At 45.5% G+C, this 21,018-nt stretch overlaps 1 protein-coding gene across 1 annotated transcript in view; it reads right to left on the bottom strand.

The window, feature by feature from the left end:
- Positions 1-933: 933 nt before the first annotated feature.
- Positions 934-21,018, bottom strand: part of Ten-a (Teneurin-a transmembrane protein) — a 99,160-nt gene continuing 79,075 nt past the window's right edge. Inside the window, exons 11-24 of the mRNA XM_089597142.1 lie at positions 16,980-17,006; positions 11,355-11,474; positions 10,617-10,828; positions 9,967-10,118; positions 9,021-9,358; positions 8,614-8,937; positions 8,295-8,530; positions 6,709-7,576; positions 5,961-6,258; positions 5,410-5,632; positions 4,305-5,276; positions 3,190-4,250; positions 2,932-3,115; positions 934-2,839 (exon numbers count right to left, since the gene is read on the bottom strand). Coding sequence (XP_089453268.1) covers positions 1,875-2,839; positions 2,932-3,115; positions 3,190-4,250; positions 4,305-5,276; positions 5,410-5,632; positions 5,961-6,258; positions 6,709-7,576; positions 8,295-8,530; positions 8,614-8,937; positions 9,021-9,358; positions 9,967-10,118; positions 10,617-10,828; positions 11,355-11,474; positions 16,980-17,006 — 5,980 coding nt within the window. The 3' untranslated portion in view covers positions 934-1,874. The remainder of the gene's footprint in view (positions 2,840-2,931; positions 3,116-3,189; positions 4,251-4,304; positions 5,277-5,409; positions 5,633-5,960; positions 6,259-6,708; positions 7,577-8,294; positions 8,531-8,613; positions 8,938-9,020; positions 9,359-9,966; positions 10,119-10,616; positions 10,829-11,354; positions 11,475-16,979; positions 17,007-21,018) is intronic.

Raw genomic sequence — 21,018 nt, 5'->3', positions numbered from 1 at the left:
TAGGATTGTTACACTTTTAGCAAGTTACATATAATTACTCTTTACATATGGCACGTAGAAAAAATAAGTGATACTATCGGTTGGTGTGTATATGTACGTGTGTATGTTTTGTGTGTGTGTGTGTGTGTGTGAGAGAGACATCGACAGCCTGAATCGTAATTGACATGGATTTTTAACGTCTCACAGTTGACGATTCAGTTTGTAGGTACAAGGAAAAAAACATATTATAAAATAACGTTGTTACGAGAAGTATAAAAAAAGTCATTGTAAATAAAGCGTCTTGCATTAACATTGAGAACGCTTTGAATAAACAGCGCATTTTTTTTTTCTATTAAAAAATATTAATTGATGTACACAATAACTAATAAAAATATACACTTTTTCTAGATATTCATATAATTATATATAAATTTAATTCGACTTTCGTTTGTTTAGCGTGACCTCGGTATGTATATCTTATCATATATCATAATATAATAATCTCGAGGAATTTTGTGATCGACAAAAGAAAAACCGAATGAAACATAACACATACATGTAAATGTATACATATATTGTATACCTGGCGCGCGACACGATTCCGATGGCCGCTGAAAGAATATTTATATTTATGTATAAACTTACAATGTGTTCGGCTTCGATAATTACTGTCGCTTTTTTTTCTTACAACCAATCATTGTAATAATAAAATACCCCGAATTTGCCTCGGATGTATATACGCAGTACATACTCATAGTAAGCACAATTACGTGTATGTATATTTATATAATATACGTCACTTTTATGTCGACAAATAACGAATTTCTTTTTTTTCTCTTTATAACTATATTATATAATATTCATACATTAATATGTCATTTACTCCTGTTTTTTTTCACGCATACATATCTGTCTCAACATCATGCATATTTAGATTAAAAATCTTTTTATATGTATATATATATATATATATATTTTTTTTTTTTTATTTACGACAAAATATTCGAACGTGGACGCTATGATAGTGCTAGGGTACACAACAAACTCGTGATTTCACAATTTTACATTCAAATCTCTCACGTTTTTTCATTAAAAAATACCATTTTTTTTTTTTTTTTTTTTTCCTATTTTTCTGCCGTTGCACCACATGAAAGCACCACGAAAAAAAAAAATCTCTTGTATACACACACCGTCAGTCAACATCCCAGCCTTGTTACGTGCCAAAGAAGAAATTAATCAAAAAATCAATCCACTAAAGTTGGAGTGCACGCGCGCGCTGAAAGAGATATTTGAGCAGTTCCCTGTCCCGAATAAATCACGCGTTGGTTCTCAATGAGCGACCAATTTTTTCACCAATTAAAGCTATGTATTGACTAGGTTCATCCACGGCCGCTTCTAATAACTTGGGCGTGCACTCCTCTTTCTTTTATCTTGCCACCAGTGAGACTGGATTCCTATTACATTGGCTGAGATTTATGTCATCCATTCATTCATTTTTTTTTTTTTTTTTTTTTTCTACACTCTCACTGCAAGCGGTCGCTTCATCTCTTAGCATCCAAAGCGACGTTATCTTTTTCTTCCTATTCATTTAGTCTTTATGTATATATATATTTTTTTTTTCAATAAGTATAGTTACTAATGGCGAGTATCGAAATAAATATCTAAATTCCATGTTTTCCGGCTTTCCTTGCTGGACCTAGCCATCGCCGCCTCCGAATCGCCGGCTCGTGGCGTCGTGTCTCGTGTACCGAATGACGATGACGATGGCGAAGATTATAATGATAATGGCCAGTATGTAAAGGCAGTGCTCTTTTGGCATCTTTCAAATAACGAACAGCCCGATGGAGTTTGGCAAAAAAGTGTCAGAGGTGGGGCGAGGCGATCCGCCGTGCGGGCTAACAAAACTTGTCGAGCCACCAGATGTTGCAGGCCGAGCTGACTCGTCTTCGTCGGCGCTTGTTCCCGGCCGCGTCCAGGGGCTTCTTAACGAAGCGCACGTTGTAGGGATCCTCGGCGAGCTCCGGGTAGAGCTGCGCGTCGTGAACGTACTCGGCCTCGTAGCCCGTGGCCACGCCAGCCTTGAGTATTTCCTCCTGCTCGGCGACCGTCCACTCGAGACTCGCGAGCGTATTGGCGCGCAAAGCCTCGACCTCCCGGTGCCAGGCCTTGTGCACGGCATTGAGCTTGGCGTGGTGCAGCAAGCGCTGGCGTTCCTTCTCGGCAGTCGTACCGTAGCGCAAATTTATCACGTAACTGGGCCCGTGGATCTTAACGTCGCTGAGACCCGCCGAGCCCGAGGCTTCGTGGAAGGTCGTGTTTACCTGGCCACCCAGCCGCTTGAGCTGGCCCTGGTCGTCAGGGGCGCGCCAGGTCTCCTCCTTCACGAAGTAGAACGCGTCCTGCTGCGAGGAGTGCACTACAAAGGTGAACGGCAGGAAGTAAGACTCATTGAACACGCTCGTGAAGACGTCCCGGTAGATCGGGTTGGCCGAGGGCACGCTCGAGACGACGGCCTGGCCGCTCTTGGTGCGCGACACGAGAATACCCCTGCCGAAGGGCGGATCCGAGCTGGCGCCCAGCCGCGTCGGGATAAGCTCGCTCATGTCCTTCTTGAGGGCGGAGCGCGGCGGCGCGGACAGTCCAACGGCGTCTGCCGAGTGCCGCTGCTGAATGTAAGCCAGGAAGCCCGACTGCACCCCGAGATTCGTCACGTGCTTTTTCTTCTTCTCGCTCTCGCCAAAGATCGAGCCGCTCGATTCGAGGGCCGGCGGTACCAGGCTGCTCGGAAGGCTCTCGGGGAATAGCTGAGGCGCGAGGCTCTTGAGGTCGTAGCCGAGGTTCGACAGCCAGCTGGTGTAGTCTGTCGACAGTAGGACAAAATTGCATTGAGACTAGTGTGACTTGAAATGGATTCATAATTTTTATAAAAATAAAAAAAAATAAAAAACTCACCTGTGGGAAGATTACTTTCCGAGGAACGTTGAACGTCGATAGGGTTGTTGCCGTTGAAGCGGTAGAGATGCAAGTGCGTCGGAGTTTGCAGCCTGTCGAGGACGTTCTCCCAAAGCGGGGACATCCATTGGCCGATGAGCGGATCGTAGACCTTGCCGTTCGGCATGTGCACCAGCGTGGTTATCTGTTGTCGAAAAAATGTTGTTCAAGTTTCATCGAAATCCAATAAAAGTGTAAATTAGAAAAAGCTGTACTCACTTGATCGAGCAAACCACCGCAGAAATCGACGGGTAGATAGAGGTACGGGTTGGAATCGTAGACAATGTGCCCGTATGGCGACCTCATGATCTCCCTGATGCCCTCGCCGTACTGATTGAATATCATGATCGGTGTACCGCACTGGTCTGTCGCTATGTAATACTTGTTGCGATAGACTTGGGCGAATATCAGATGGCCCCTGTCGTCGTACAGCAGAGACATTAGTTTGCCGTCCCGAGGACTGTAGATCTGACTGACTTCGTGGGGCCTCTTTTGGTTGTTGTAGAAGAACTGGGTCACGTTGCCGTAATTGTCCTTCCGAGCGGCGAGTCTATCGAGGTGATCGTAGTAGTACCTCACATCAAACCTGCCCCGCTTAGTGGCCCGGACGAGCAGGCCCTTGGCGTTGTAGCTGAACCTCTCCTCGCGGGCATTTTGTATCACGAGACCGCGGCTGTCGTACTTGTAGAGGCCCTCGCCGAATTTTACGATGCGGTCCATCGAGTTGTACTCCATCGGTATGGTGTTGCCCCGGTAGGTGAGGGCCAGCATGTTGCCGTTGACGTCGTAGCGGAAGCCCCAGGGCTCTTGGGCCTCGACACCGACCAACTGGCCGTCGCTGTCCCACGTGTAGTTCTTAACGTTGGTGTAGGTGTTGACTCCCACGTTGCGGGTGTAGGTGCGCGTCTGGTTGATCCTGGCGCGCGAGTCGTGACTGAACTCCATCCTGAAGACCTCGTGCTCGTAGATGGTCACGGTGATCTGAGTAACGAGGAAGCGGCCGTCGACGGTGCGCGAGAACGTAGCTGTACCGTCGTGCAGCGCTGTCGTGTTCGCTTGAGGCCGCGACACCTTAAACTGGCCAATCAACTCTAGTGCCCCCGTCCGCGGACTGTAGGCCATAGGGTGGGCGGGCAGCGCGAGGCCCCCTATCCTGCCCTGAACGCCCACAAGTCGGAAGTTGGAGTCGTAGTCGAAGGTGAATTTGGCGTTGCTCAGGCCCGTTTTTGCCCCAAAGTCGATGCGCTCCTCGACGAGGAGGAAGAGATCGCCACTGTCATCTACGCCCCCACCACCGGTAACACCAGCATTAGCAATACCAGCGACGGCAGCACCAGCACCCGCGCTGTACTGGTAGTCCCACTTGTAGTCGAGGTCACGCTCCGAGTGCACGACCTCCGAGGGTAGGCCCGAGTCGGCGTAGCGCATCTCGCTCTTGCCGTCGCCGTGAACGACTTCGGCGAGGCCACCCGAGCCGTGGTAGCGATAAACGACGCGTGCCCCGTCTCCCGGGAACACGGTTTGCAACAATCGGCCGTCGTGGCTGTAGTGCTGGAGGTAAGAGCGCTGGCTACCCGGTGGCGTGTAGGTAAGCCGGGTAAAACCGAGCGAGGCCTGGTAGGAGAATGAGTGCCTCGTGCCCGAGGGCAAGACGATGTGGCGCAAGCCTCCATCCTCGTCGTACTGTAACCCAAAGCTCCGGCCACTCGGGAGAGTTATGTTGGCCAGACTGCCGCTCAGCTCGTCGTACCCATAGAGCCTACTGCCACTGTCGTCCCTACCGTCGTCGCTGCTGACCTTGGCGAGCTGGCCGTGGCGGTCGTAGCCGTACGACTCGCTCGAGGGTCCCCAGCGCCAACCCTGGACCCGGTTGTAGCGATCGTAGGTGACGTTGAGCGCCTCGCCAAAGTCCTCGCGCGGCTGCCAGAGCAGGGGTAGTCCGGCCGGGTCGTAGCTGACGGTGAGCAGGGCAGCGCGGCCCCTGTCATAGAAGGTCTCTCTACCGTAGGCTTGGTCGAACTCGACGCTCACGGCCCGCGAACCGTTCACCCAGATCTCACGGCTGAGCGTCTGCTGGAGCCGGCTGGGATCGCCCACGAGGCCGTAGCTGGTCGTCATGACGTTGCTCAGCTCGCCGAGCGACATGGCCCTGTAACTCCACATCGGCAGCAACTCCGCCTCGACGGGCAGCGCGGCCTTCAGCAGCGGGTGCTTCGTTGTCGCAGCGCTCACGATTTGTCCACCTCCCGGGAGTTCGAGCTCGAGGGTGCCGTTCGGGAAAGCCGTGGCGCGTCTCACCGTAGAACCTGTTGCACGACAACCAAGGGTTATCAACAATATTGTCACGATATGGCAAGCGAGAGAGTGAAAATTGATTTTTAAGATAAGGGAGGAGAAGAGCAGCAGAAATTGCCGCGTTGTAAAATCAGATGCACGTACCGTCGGTAATGGTGAGCACCTTGGAGCGTTCGTTTTTCATCCTGAACTCCATAAATCGTTGTTTATCTCCCCATTTGAGAGCCTGAAGGGGAGCGGCCACTTTAACGGCGAGGCCCTCGTCGTTCGTGAGATCGGATGTCAGCTTGATTTTTTCCCCGGTCGGCAGAATGACATCTGTTACCCGACCCAGATCGTCGTAGTTGTACACGTAAGTTTCGCGGCCCTGGAAAATGCCGCGATGATAAATTTCAGTTGGCTGTGCAACACGTATATATGTATACATAAAGTATTACGCCATTCGCTTTATTCGATCGTAAATCCCTGTATGAACGTCCCATATAAACGAGCCGTATGCATAACCCGCGTCACAAACTTTGCACCGCGGCCCGATAAAAATGCATGAATAATTTATTCAGCGGGCCATCGCCATTGTCGCGACCGAGCAATCCATTTTTTACGTATTACATTAAATATTAAAAGTAAATCAAATTACGTGCTCGTGACAAAACCCGACCAGTGCGAATAATAGTGATGTCATCGGGTGGACTCACCCCTGATCTGCTGGTAAGCAGGCCTGTGTCGCTGTCGTATCCGAGGGTGATTTCTGCCCTACCCTTCTCCGACAGCCGCTCCAAGAAGCCGACGCCCGATATCTTCAGCTCGGACTTTTGATCCTGGGTGTTCTCGATCGAGCTCACTGCGTTGCTGTAATCGCGCAGGAACTGTATCTTGTTTCCCGCGCTATCCGTGACCGTCGACAGCTTCCCGAAACTCGTATTCTTGCTATAGAGGAACGAGTAGCGCGTCTTGCCCGACGTCAGGTCCTTTGTCGCCACGTGCTGCCCGTACCTGTGTATTCATGGTATTTTTTTTTATTTTTTTTTTTACTCTCCTCCATTTTAGTTATTAACAGAATAATTAAAAAATCGTAGTATTTTTTTTTTTTTTTTTCCAACCCGAGGAGATACGGTTGCGTCGGCTCATTCGTTATTAAACGCTCGTACGGCACCGTCAGGATCGACGTGCGTCAACTATTTTCAGCCAACTGCTTATTTATTTACAAAAGTGTGGATATCGAGTTACGTGCACTTCCAATCCTGTATATATGCATATACGTATTGGTAACGCGATGGGAAACACGAATTCGCAATCGATATGAATATTTCAGCTGATCCTCGCGCCGTGCGAGCCAAAAGCGCGGTCAATCGATCGTTGCTATTATGTATAGCACCAACGAACAAACAAACAAAAAATTGTAACATAAAGAAAACAAAAAAATGGCAAACGTGGTCAACCAACCTGTTGAAGACGTAGACCTCGTTCGAGGGCGGGAAGGGAATGTTGAACTCGCCACTGTTGTCGTACCCGGGCAAGTACGGCTGGAGCGCGAGCACGTGCAGGCTGCCCTGGTCGGCCACGTGGAGGACGCCATCGGGGGAGACCGTGAGCGCCGAGATCGACGTGAACCTGGCATTCGAGGCCAGCAAGATCTCGGCGTTGCTCGACTCCTCCGTACAGGCGCAGCCTTGAACGGTAGCCACCACCTCCTCCTGCTGCTGCTCGGACAAATCCTCGTCGGCCATCCTGGTGGCGTTGGCTCCGCTGGCGGCGCCACTACACTGGCACTGCTCGCGTGCCGCTGTTCCGGCGGTATCGCGCTGCTGGCCCGCAAAGTGGGACATCTTGCCGGCCGAGTCGACCACGCGGATGCTGTTGACGCGGTGCGAGTCACGTGCTGCTATGTAAAGCTCGCCGGCCGGCGAGAAAGCGACCGCGAGCACCGAGCCCAGGACTTCGTTCGACTTTTTGCGCGCCGCGGCGGACTGCGAGCTGTTGATCAGCTTCTGGAGCTCGGCGCTGTTGGCCCCGCTGGTGCAGTGGAGCGGCGTGCCCGCGACTACCCGCACCTTGAGGTCCCGGGTGAGCTTGAGGACGAGCCGGTCGTCGATAAAGTGGAGCGAGCCGTCGATGGGCGACAAGCTCAGGCCAGTTGGCCACTGCAGCTGGGCCTGCTGGGCTGGGATCGCGCCAACGCAGGGCGCCGGCGACCAGTGATTGTGATGGCCATGATGCCCCACCAGGGTGTGGATGACCCCGTCAGGGTCCACGGCTCGGATGTTGGTTCCATCCGCGATGAACATGGTCTTGTCGGCCGCGATCACGATACCTGCGATCAAACCGTGCGTGCCAATCAACCCAAAACACTCATTTGCTCGGAATTATATTATAATGGAGGGAGCTTTGCTGCCTCGTTGCTGTTACACTACACTATGTACATGTATACGTACAGTTGGGCGCTGCACGAGGGAGTTAATCGATGGCACCCGGCCCTCATTTGCTCCCGAGTAATTTGGAATCCAATCATTTTAATTATTACAGATGCGCTCGGGGATGACCCATAGTGCATGCCAATGTGGAAACGCGCGCGCGCGCGCGCGCGAGATTCTCCCCTTTCCCTTTATATATACATATACACGTATTATACGCTCGGGGCTCGTGAATTTGTAAATTACTCGCGCCTGCCAGACGTTTGTAATTTTAGGGAGCTGCACGGTACGGGCATTGCCATTTTGCGAAACAAATAGCCGATGGTGCAGGTATTATCGCTGCCCGTGTATCGGATACATCGGAATATAATGAAGCACTCGGGTGAAAATCGACCGAGCCTCGACGAATAATTTCCGGGGCTTCTTAAAACGCAAAAGACAGCGGTGGCATGTTTATACATTATACACACACGTATGCAAATATACGGGGCAAAAGGGGAGGGAGTAGGTTATGAAATAACAGAGACGGGGCGGGCTTCGTTCAAAGGCGCTCGAGAATAACACGCCGTCGAATGTTTGCCGTGGGCAAAGAAGGGGGTAGGCGTTTGTTTTACTTACCTTTGGGATGAGCGAGTTTGGCTTTATTAGCCGGACCCTCGTCCCCGCAGTGGCCCTCGTCTCCGGGTATGCAGCGCTCACCGTTCCCCACGACCGGCTCGATGTTCAAGCGCGGGTCTTTGACGTCGGTGAGCGAGAGGGTCCGGAGAATCTGATGTTTCTCCGGATCGCTGATGTAGAGGTGCCCATCGGCCGGCGACACGCACAAGTAGTACTGATAGGCGACTTGCGTGGCGCTGCGAACGAACCACCAAACGAGTTATTTTTATTTTGCCCCCCTTAAATTTCCTACGGAGAAACAATAAAAAAAAAGGCCTACCTGAGCACGAGGACGGTGTAGACGTTGCCCTCGGGCGTGATGCGGCGCACGAGATCAAAGTCGCCGACGTAGATGCTGCCGTCGGGCCCACTGGCCAGCGCCACCGGAGTGAGGAGGCGCGCCTCCTTCGCCAGGCCCTCGAACAAGTCCCGGCCGTCGAGGTCCCTGCGCTTCCCGGTCCCCATGACGACGTTCACCTTGCGCGGGTACTGCTTGAAGTGGAGGGTCGAGCCGTCGCCCTTTTGCAATATACCCTCGTGGAAGTTGTAGTGGTGGTGTATGTCCAGGCCCCAGCCACCGATGTCCGATATGGTATCCTGATGGCTGTCGGCGTACAAGCAAATTACGTTGTGCGTTGTTACATTGATCGCATGGTGCGTATGTATATATAAGTGGTCGTTGATTACCCCTCGAGGCTGGCAGTCTGGGTCTCCCAGATGACGGACGGGCAGCTGGAGTACTGGTAGCCGACCGAGACCCGGGCCTGGGCGACCCCGTAGACCTTCTGCTTGTACACGTTGCGCTTGTTCCAGGCGAAGGTGTGCACCAAGTTGGGATCGGCCTCGTAGGTCTTGGTGTGCACCGAGCCCTCGATCTCCACGTGGACGTGCACGTGGGTCAACGATTGGGGTATCACCGGGCCGGTCAGGCGCATCCGCACGGTCGAGAGGTATCCCGCCGCCTGGCTGCTCCGGTACATCAAGTGGAGGTTCGAGCCCGGGATGGCTATGCTCTCCTGCACTATCTGCGCTCGTGCGACAACAACCCCGAGATGTTAATAATAATCACGGATCGAGCACCCTTTCGAAAGAACTCCCGAATTCCCGAGATTTTTCGCATCGGCTATAACGGCGGCGAAGAAGACGCCCGCGAATTGCTCGAATGTCTCGATAAATCACTCGGCTAATCGCGTAGCGGTTTGTACGAGGCACGAAATTCCTCCGCGGCCAACAAGTCCTACCGGTCTCCCAAAATCCATGTAATTCCACGCGGCCGCGAGACTTGGAAATCCAGTCGTTACCTTACCGAGCTTTGGTTCGTTCGTTCGTTCGGGGGTGGAGATAAAAACGAGGTGGCGGAAGGCTCTACACATGCACACGCTGAACGTGTGTACAGGATATGGGGTGGTGGCGGTGGGGCATTATTATGCCAGAGTAGCTTATCAGGGCTCGGGAGTTTGGAGCTCGGCGCTACTTGTACCGGTACATAAATATATACATGTTGCGGTGGATGGGGGTACAAACAGGACGCAGGGACCGGCTGCAGCCATTAATCTCGGCGCAAAAGTGTTATTGTTGTTGGTGGTGGTGGAGGAAAAAGAAAAGAAAAAAAAAAAAGAAAGAAGCAACGAACCTGAGTTTCGGCAAACACGAGGCTCTTGCCTGGCAGGCCTCCAACCTTTTCTGGCATCCATGTGCCGACGATTATCGGGAAAAGAGTCTCGTGGTCGTGCTCCATGCACGGCCCGTGCTCGTCGAACAAGCTCCCCGAGAAGCCTGGAAAACCTGCGGGCGGGCATCGATTGTACAGTCACACTATATAACACTACACTTATTTGCACATGCATATTTTTTACAGGTGCAGCTCTTGTCGTCGAATATACATATGTAATGTGTATAGGGTTGTATTTTTATAAACTGCGAGAAAACTGCATTCTTTTTCAATCGACCCGTGCGAGAGGGGGCTGATGATATTTCCAGTGAAAAGCGACGGGGCGTAGGTATATACTTTCATGGCAAATGTTTACTTTTAATTATTGCGCGGCGATATACTATATAGACCTTTTCTTCGAAGTGCACGGGGTACCGGCGATGCCGGTTATATATATTCTTGAAAATTGATCAAGCCCCCTCGGTTATAGCTGCTGTACCCTGTAATTATACATATATCTCGGACAAGAGCCACATCGGAGTTATCGCTTTTCAAGTTAACGGGGAATGAAATTTTCCTCGGAAAAAGCAATGGCGAGAAAGTCGGGTGGGGGGGGAGATGCGCAAAAATACCAAGGGGTACTGTTGGGTGTTTACCAATGGCCGGGCTGGGCGGTTGATTAATCGGCCTGAAAGAGTTTTCCTCGTCGGCGATAGTCAGCACGACCGGCGGCAGCACAACAATCTGATTCCAGGGGACAAAAACTGTTCTTGTCATCGGCTTGAAGGGGCTCCTCTGGAATTGCAGCGTCACCGCGCCTCCGCCATTCGCGAGGATGTCGAACCTATTACCAGTTCAATTAACTCCTCAAAGACACGTTCGTTCGCTCATTTGTTTGTCCTCCTCCTCCTCCACCGATACTCCCCCTCTTCTCTCTCTCTTTTTTCCCTCCGTTCCGCTCTTTGTTTCAAAATAGCCCGTTTAATAAAGTCACCTTCGGAGGTATAAATTACTTTTCCCGCGACGGCCCTCGATAATGAAATCTTTCCCGATTAATTTTCGTCCTTATATATATAATGTAAAACCCGAGGCTGCTCGCTAAAAAAGAAAAAAAAAAATCGTATCTCGGATTTCAAATTAATTTTCCCGTCCTCCCCCTTTTTTTTTTCTTTAAATTTGATTCCCAAGCGGGGGTACAATAATAACTCGAGAGAGGGAGAAAAATGAAAAATCGAGCAGCCTCATCTGCTACACGTACAGCTTCCGATCGGACGGAACTTGATCTCACCCAAAGAGAGAGAGAGGGGGGGGGTATATGATAAATGTGAGGGAGTAAAGAGAGTATAGGTATGATTAAAAGTGCCACTCACCATCCCCCGGCTCTGGTCAGGGTGAACCCGAACTTCTGGTCTTTGTCGATGGAGACCCTGACGTCTATTATACCGAGTCCCTGCTCGGTCACCACTTGGCCTCGCATCACCGCAACGCGTCTGTCACAAATTTCAAACATGACTCTCTCTCTCTCTCTCGCTGCTGTTAAAACACACACATCTCTCGCACAGGGCCAGCCAACCGAGCGACACGCGTCCACCCCTCTCTTGCCCCAAAGCTCCATTAAATTACCACGTATAACATATATATTTAAGTAATAAATAAAAATACACAAAGGTGCTATAGAGAGGAGGAGCTCGAAGAGCGAGGGGGTGCGGGTGAGCTGGCCGTGGTTAGCTGGCCCCTTTCATTTTGGGGAAAAGCTCGATCTCCCGGCCCGCGCGGTATACAATGTACGATGTGTATATAGGTGCAGTGCAGCGGAGCGCGCCCGATCGATTCGCCGGGGCACGGCCAGTCAGCCGAGGTGGCGCGTTGGCGGGGACGACGACGACATTGCGGCCGGTGGTGCGGGCATCGGAGAAGCTCCAGTTACGGAAATGTAAAACGCCAAACGAAGTTCGGGGCTGCTGCTGCTGCTGCTGCTTCTGCTCGTGGTCGGTGTTGGTGCCGTTTGTGCCGTGCACTGCCGGCGAGTCGATCGGGGCCGCGCCGGTGGCGCGTGTAACTCTATACACCGGGAGGGCGCGCTTTTTCCCAATTAATTACAATAACGGCACTTATCGTGTACAATATGTATTTTCATGTATATTATTATATTATACGTAATAATCATAAGAACGAAAGTACTACATTGTTACTTCGAGGCGAAATTTAATGAGGTAGAACTCATGCATACTCATAACCATATCATTATAGAGGTGTACATTTTTGGTGTGCGTGTGTCCGTCCAATTTGTCAGTTTGTCTGTCTGTCTGTTTGTTTGTCCGATGTCCACGTGTTTTGTCATAATCACTGTGTGTGTGTTTGTCGGTCATTTCACGTTGTCCGTCCGTACGAGTTGATTGTAGGTGCTCGTGTTCGTGTGAATATATTATGTGTTGTGTGGGTATAATGAGAGAGTGAATCGAATGCAAATGTTTATTATCCAAGCCTGGCACTCGTCTCGAGCGATTTGCCGGAAAACTTGATGCGACAGAAGGTCCATAAGCTTTTTTTTTTTTTTTTTTTTTTTTTCTACTTTAGTATATGTTTATTGTTCATCCCATCGTTTGAACTTGGCATGTGTGTCTTTTGTTTTGTTACTTTTTTTTTTTTTTTTTTTTTTTTTTTTTTTTTTTTTTTCTTTTTACTGCTTTGATACAAACTTAAAGATCTACACTGCTTTTTAAAGCAAACTAAAACCGAGTATAACGTACTTGTTACGTGACTTTTAAAATCTTTATTTTGAGGATCGCTGCTTTTTCTTTTCTTTTATCGTTCGACTAATTGGTGGAAAGTACAGATGATATTCTCGTGGATTGAATTGCCGGCGTTAAAAATATAAATAAAACTGTGTAAGCCGAACATTCGATATTGTTGATGAGTTTTTGCTAAAAGGATTGCCCCAATTTTAAATGACGAGTAAAAGAACTGATGGACAATTAACAACGTAGGACATGGCCAGCTAAAATTATTATTAGTTTGTCGTTAAGGATTTCGCCCCGCGAAAAATGATCAAATTACCAAATGTTCGAAAAGTTTTCATTGTTGCGATGAACGAGATCCGATAACAAGCTCACCACAAAATTTAATGTTTGGCCTGACGTGTGCCTAATTAAGTTATTTAATAACGTAGACATCAAAGACGAAACGGCGTGACGAAACAAACAACGTAATTATAAATTATTAACGAATTTTATGGAACGTTAATGAAGTATGTAATTATTCAATTACCGTAAAACAACGTTGCTATAATATACGATTATGTAAAAGAAATTACATTCGCAGCGAAAAGTTCAAACCCACGCGAAAACACATTTAGGTATAAGTTATCGTCGTTTGAGTGTCTCATTAAAACACTGTTTTATTTATTTTTTTTTTTTTAATTAAATGATAAACGTGATGTAAAAAAAAAAAAAATAAAAAACAAATTCATGCTCATCATTATTTTGTCAGTTTTGAAGGTACGAAACGCCGTACTTTGTGCATCGACAAAAACAACTGCAGGATTTATTTTAAAATGTCTGAAAAAAGAAGTACACATGGAGTACCGCGCAATCATCGATTGCCTATCGAGTCGTGAAAATTATCCAGACCAAACGTCTCTTGGCACCAAAATGAAAATTTACTTTGTAAACGTCAGCCTTCCCGCAGGTCTGAGTGAAGAAGGAGAAAACAACTCACTGATCACCTATATAGCGCTGCCACATAAATTACATACTTCATAAACAGTTATCCAGTTATCGGTAAACGACGCATCGTGAATAATAGTAATAACGTCCGAGACGTCACCCGAACCGCGAGCTAGTCGCTTGAAGGCTTTACGTATACATAACTGTCGCGAACGGGAAGTTCTCTCGGACAGCAGTATGCACTCGTTGGGTGCTCAATGTACCATCAGCCGGAGGAAATAAAAATACCAGTGTAAAAAGCGTCGACGCGCCCGTATCGGATCTCGCGAGAGGAGGGGGAGACCCGCAAAGAAAGAACCAGGGAGGTGTAGAAAGCGAGAGAGCGCTCGGATATATATATATAAGCTCCTCATCCTCTTTACGTTACACCGATGTATCATCATTAACATCGTCATTATCATCGCCCTCTCACTTTCTTTCCTTCGAAACTCCATCGCTGTTACTCGGCCATGTACAAGACGTAAGACAGAGAGAGAGAGTAAATCGCGAGACTTCCTGCACCGAGAAGCTATCGATACGCCGTTCTTTCACTTTGATCTCTCTTGATCTTTCCCCATCTGTCAAAGAGATGTATCGCGATGTATCCCACGTTTCTCTCCTTCCACCACTACTTTCCTCCGTCCTCCTCTTTATTTTTTACTCTTTTCTTTTATTCCTTTCGTTTACGCATCCGTCCGGCTTGCCCGTCATTTCCTCGCTGATACCAACACCTCGGACTTTTCGAGGTGTTGAGAAAAGTTGCCGTTCGAAGCGAGTGACGAGCGGGCCTCAAAGATGACGGACGGATGGACAGCCGAAGTACGTGAGGGTCGAAGGAAGTTTGCAGAGCAACTCAGAGTTCAGGGGTATAGGGTGGGGATGTTGGATAAGTCGAGGATTATAGACGAGACACAGGGTTTCGTTGGATACTTTTTTTTTTTTTTTTTTTTTCTGAGAGAGAGAGAGATGGAATAGGGGTTGGGACGGGGTAGGGAGAGGCACAGTTTTTAGACGCAGACAAGGGGGCAGGACAATTTACACGGGACTTCCGGGTGATTACTGGGTCGATTCATCCGACACGCAGTAATTTTGGTTCCTTTCTCTACTTTATTTGATCTTTTTTTTTTTTTTTTTTTTTCAATTTCTACTAGCTTTACAACTTGTACTTTGCGATTTATTGATTTTTCTTACATTTTTTTTTTTTACTTTTTTTTTTTTTTTTTAGTTTTTCATAAGAAAAAATTTAATTTACTGTAACTAAATAATGATAGACGTTCTTTCTTAATTTTTTTTTTTTTTTTTCTGTGAAAATTTTATCAGCTTCGCGAAAAGCTATGACAAAACAATAAAACCGATCACAAAAAGGCGACATTGCGTAAAATGAAAAAAAAAAAAAAAAAAAAATCGAATGTATCTAATATATATTTGATATATGCTTTAGGATGTTCACTGACTGCTGTTCAGACAAATGGGACGTTCAACACGTTTTGTATTTTGACAAAAGGTGACATGTATACGTGAGTGCAAGCCTGGCAATATAACCAATACAAGCCTGATCAAGATGTTTATGCATAAATATACTGTGATATAGTAACAGGACTTTGTTAAACGTATAAACTAAATAAATATGGCAAGAAGACAAGACATGACAAAACAACAATCTGACGACATACCACAGATACATAGTAAGAATAGGAAAGGGAGGTTTTTTTTTTTTTTTTTTTTAATTGCGTAATTACATGACTTTTATGCAGCACATGGCGTGACATTATTACCGATACTCGACACACGTTGACCCAACTACTTAATCGTTTATTTTTATTAGGTAGAACATCCATACATAAAAAAAGACTCTCAAAATCTAATTTATAAATTTTTTGTATGAACGGAAACAAGAGTAATGAGTCAATCAACGTGAGTCGAATAGCGGATCAAAGAACGAAAACAAGGAAAATTGACAGGTATGACGATCAACAAGCAGAAATGACTTATTATCAAACATGACAATTCACGTAATGTAATGTAAGAGTGAAAGGAAAGGGATACAGCAAACACAAGTATGAAACGGAACAGTAGTAACGCACGTAAATCGAAAAGAAAAAAAACAGTGGCATCATCTCATTGTTACGAATGTTGTGAAGGTTCTGGGAATAAAAATTATTGGAAAAAGTATTTTTTGCATATTGTTTTAAAGATTTCTCGATTGACGCTTATTACTCGTATACTGTAAATCCAAGTGTGTTATCCAATAGAAAGTTACTCATTCGAGGGTGCAATTAACAATTTGTAGTACTCAAAACTAATGAAATTTTACAAAGACAGCAAAAATTTAATTTGCTCAGTATTGTAAAAACTGAGGTTCAAACAGTGATAGAAAAATGTTTGGACAGTATTAGAACGGTAATCATGTTGTTTTACAGTAAAAAGACATTTATGCATTTCTACTAAATTAACAGATTTTTCTATAGAGTGCAGAATGTTGGTCTTATACATGACTGACGAGAAAGTCAATAAAAAAACTTGAGAAATATTCAGCTGTATGGGGGTGGAGTAATTTTTCTTGATTAAAAGAATGAGGTCTCGCAGTGTAGATTTCGTAAAAATTGTCTTGGAGCAACACACTTGGGCTCCCATAGTATACGAGCGATGATCCGAATGGAAAAACATTCCCTTGGAGCGTGGGGGTACCGAGATGATGTGCGGGGAAAAATGGGCAGGAGGATAAGATGAGAAAACAAAAAAATAAAAACCGAGAGAAATCGGGGCAAACAGAGAGAAATAATAAACGATAAGTGCATAGGGTGGATAAACCTCTTGTGCGAGTCGTTGAAGGCGCGGTGTTGGAGGCAAAAAGAGAGAGAGAGAGAGAGACAGATTTATAGAGGGTGGATTGAGACGTGAGAGCGCCAGCGTGCGTGCGTGCGTGCGAGCAGCGTGCGTATGTGTGGGTGTGGATGTGTTTGTGTGGGCGTGTGTTTATGTGTGTCACAATATAAATGCGTGAGAGAGCCACAGGGATGAAACAAAAATAAGAGACACGTACAAATAGAAAGTAAAAAATATATATATATATATACATAACGTATAATAATAATAGTAATAATGATAATAATAATAATAATAATAATAATAAAATGAGAAACGAGCGACGAGCAAAAATTGATGATTTGGTTATGAAAAAAAGTAATTAACTGCAGTTTCAATTGATGCTGAATAAAAACGATTAGCGAAAGAGATAGAGATAGAGATAGAGTGAGAGAGAGAGAGAGAGAGAGCAGAGCTGCAACTTACCGCGGCTTAAAGGAACTCCAGAACGCACTACGTGTGAGAGAAAAACCAACGAGAAGAAGGGCGTTACCACGGTCACATGACTCACGTTAGCGAGCCCGAGCGATTCTGCCGATTGACCCGTGGACCAACCGATTTACCGATCGTCATCGCCTCTGTCTGATGTAATAACAACACCGGAGTCGAGGTGATGCCGCAAAACAATTATTTATAATGCGTGTGGTGTTGTTGTTCACGAGTAAATGAGGAAAAAGGTGTGTAGGCGTCAGGTGGCAGATTCGCTTGGGCTCAAAAAAATACAGAAACATTAGACGTAGACAGCACACGCACACGTACACCCACAAGCGCACACTTAAGTAGTTTACAAAAATCACTCGGCCATTCGCGCCCTGCTCGTCTCAGACACGCACGCACACACGCATGAACGCACCCACTCACGGACTCGACCAACACATAGAGAGACTGTGGTACTTTTGACGTGTATGACGGACACAAGTTGGATACTGCACAATTAGGTATACACACATTGACTGGGAGAGTGAGAGTGTGAGGGTGAGAGCGAGACAGAGAGAAAGAAAAGCTTCTTCTCCTCTTTTATTATTCATACTGTTTCAAGCCTTTTTTCTTTTTTTTTCCTTTTTCTTGTTTTTCAGGCTTTTTCTTTCATTATATATGGCTATTGTTTTTCTTTTTCCACTTCTTCTTTTGTTTGCCTTTTAAGCTCTCTTATTCACGGGCACAGGTACAACACTCAACGATTATGGAAATGAAAGAGGCTCTATGACTGATTCACTTGGAAATTAATCTTTGTTTTTTGTTAATCGGTATGGCAAAACAAATACATACATGTACAAAATGAAAATGGAACGGCAGGGTTGACTAGGAATCAATGAAGTTTTTTTTTTTTTTTTTTTTTCACTACGTTTTCCGCCTAATAAGAGGTAAGTACCATAAACGCAGTGGCGACCGGACAACACGAGTATAAATAACATAATTTTTGCATAATCCGCGATACTCGCGATATATAATATACCGTCTGAGGCGATGTACGTTTTGAGATGACTTTTCTGGACGTATGGTGTACACATTTTTTGCAACCTTTCCTAAATGTCTGCGCAGGGGTTCACTAGTGGTTTAATTTATGTAAAGAAACCAAATGTTTGCATGCAAGCCACCACCACTGATATATAGATTTGAGCGCAGCAATAAATTAAAAAAAAATTCTCTTTATTTGCTATTTTTTACATTTTTTGTGGAATATTTAGATTTTGTTGTAGAATGTAACAAATATAAAACACAATATTGATTGCACTTTGGTGACTACAAATTAATATTTGTCCTCATTAAAAAACTATTTAAACACAATAATTGACTTGAGAACGAATAAATGTATACTTGATTTTTCGACTACTAAAATTTATTTGAAATATTTACTTTTTTTGAAATAAGGGAACAAGCTCTTACAAATTACTGCGAGATTTTTTGCACTTTGAATTCATTCATTAAAAACAAAAAAAATCACTTGGGAGTATTCACTTGGATGGATAAATTTTTTTCTCCAAGCAGTGAAATTTCAGGACAAACGTATATTTTACCATCTTGAATTGACTACTTGAATTCGTAAATAAAAAACATGCAGTAGATGAATTAATGTGGCACACATGAGTTTTTCGAAGCGTTTAATCAAGTGCCGCACGATTATAAAAAGTAAAACGTTCAAGCAACAGTATTTGAAACCCTTAAGCAGACAATTGGAAAAAAGTTGGGAAAAAACGTGTACAAGTATTAGTGCACCGAGTGCTACCGAAGAAGTAGTACTAAGACTTTCACGGCCACGGCGTAAGTAAGTAAACGGGACTAGCGCGAAAAATCACCACGCGTATAATACCCCCTTAAAATTTCCAATCAATACCAAGTATATAATATTATGTGTAGTGGTGGTGGTATGTGTTGGCGCGTTGTATCAGCGATGCTACCGTGCTTCAAATAAAATCGTTAAACAAGCGCGGCTTCTACAAAAAAATGATCGCTCGGCTAAGCTCACAAAAGCCAGCTATATGCGTGTATGTACTATAATAATATATAGAGAGAAAGACAGAGCAAAAGAGAGAGAGAGAGAGAGAAAAAGAGAAATACAGAGAAAGCACGGTAAAAGTCATCTCGGTTACAGGCTGAAGGTGGTGTGTGTATGACGTATTGAACTCGCACACTCAAGGATTAATGTATGAACAAAGTTTGTGTGGAAAAGCGGAGAAAATTCAGGTGCGCCTTGGTTGGACCGAATCGCGTAACTCGACGGGGTGGTGGGCGCACTCTGCGAATTTCGGGTCGCGAGGCCGGAGTGGCCAAATCGCGCGCTGAGGTACGAACAGCAAAAAGCCTGTGCACCGAGTAAGAGGGAAAAAGCTCACGACATCAGATTTCAAACTTGTGTCAGTCATACGACGTTATGCGGCACGACGACGGTGGTATAATATAATTATATGTTACACATAAGAGAGGCCCGTGGGCTGGCCGGCCGAATCGCGAAGTATACACATACAATATAATAGGTATACTCTGTATTTTACTGCCCCATATTCGCGAATCTCTCTTCTTGTGTGTTTGTTAGTGCTCTGTCGTCGCCTAAATTTATTACATCGAGTCGAGCCCGCAAGTTCGTTTCATACACGGTGTAATCCTCTGATCGCCTGTGTGGCGCCACGCCGGCTGGCAAAACTCTGCGGGCCCGCAGTGGCAATATCACGATTCGGCCGGCACAGCTATACGACCCTTTTTTACTGCCTAGTTATCCATTTTTTTTTTTTTTTTTTTTTTTGTTGCTCACAGCAACCTCATTAGTTTATCATGTAACGGACTACTCTTTTTATTTTCCTCTCGCTTTTGTTTTGCATGCTTTCTGGCCTGTGAAAGGCTTCTTCTTTCATAACGTTTTTTTTTTTTGTTTTTTTTTTGTTTTTTTTTTTTTTTTTTAATTTTTAGTTGCTTTGAGTTTTTGCGGGGCTTCGAACTGAAACTAAAGCAAACTTATGGTTTTTGGTTCCCTGTACGTGCACGGGTTATTGGAAATTTTTTTCGTTTTACTTTTGTTTTTTATTCAGTTCCGGTTTTTTCGGAGCTCTTTGGTCGAAAAAATGAAAGAACCGAAATCGATACACGTATTTGCTCTTTGTAAAGTAGCGAGAGCTGATTTTTCGTCTTTTCTGATATTTCACATAGGCTTTCCGACAAATCTCTCGCGTAGGATTGAATCATCGAATTTTTTTTTTTTTTTTTTTTTTTTACTTTCAAAATTATTTTTTTAACCAGAATGAAAAAAAATGATGGGGAAAGAAAATTTGAGCTGTAACAAAGCGTTCATTTAGTTTCAGTTGTCAGCCAACTCTGATTGAAAGCGCTTGTGACGTTTTTGATGTGAAACGTAATATTATCCAGCAAATAAATGTTGGCAACTGTGTAATTTATTTTCATTTGCACGAAAAACGAAATAAAACTTTTTTTGATAGATACTGCAAATAATAACACTTTTTTTTTTCTTTAAATGGTGAAAAAGTAAAACAATGCATTTATCTAACGAAATTGATTACGACTCTTATTGATCGGACAGGAAAAAAAAGTCAAAGGAATTAGTTGCCACAAGAAAAGCATAAAAAAACAACGTGATACTCGACCTATCTTGAAAAAAAAAAAAATAAATAAATAAATGAAAAAATTTAAATAAATTAAAAAAAAGTCCTTTGACGTTGTTAACTTTATTGACAGTCCCGCTAGTTGAAGCCACTGTGGGCTCAGAGAAGGGTTTGAGGTATTGGGTCAGGTGGGTTATACACAAAAGAGCAACACTAGACGACGAACACGAATCCCGCCAACACCAGAGGCACTTTGAGAATTTCACAGGTTCCCGCACCCCGGGAGAGCAGCACCGAGAGAAACAAATAACTTGAAATGCTTTGACTGCAGCCTCGTCGCGTATGGTCGAGTAGCTCTCTATTATTACGCGAAACACACGAGCAAAGGTACACGGTACGACGACTTTCAACAA

The sequence above is a fragment of the Copidosoma floridanum genome, unplaced genomic scaffold (genome assembly GCF_036245765.1).
Source record: "Copidosoma floridanum isolate Cflo_tuat_1 unplaced genomic scaffold, Cflo_Japanese_pri ptg000030l, whole genome shotgun sequence".
Lineage (NCBI taxonomy): Eukaryota > Metazoa > Arthropoda > Insecta > Hymenoptera > Encyrtidae > Copidosoma > Copidosoma floridanum.
Note: the sequence above shows the minus strand (reverse complement) of the source record. Positions and strands in the feature narration are given on the sequence as shown.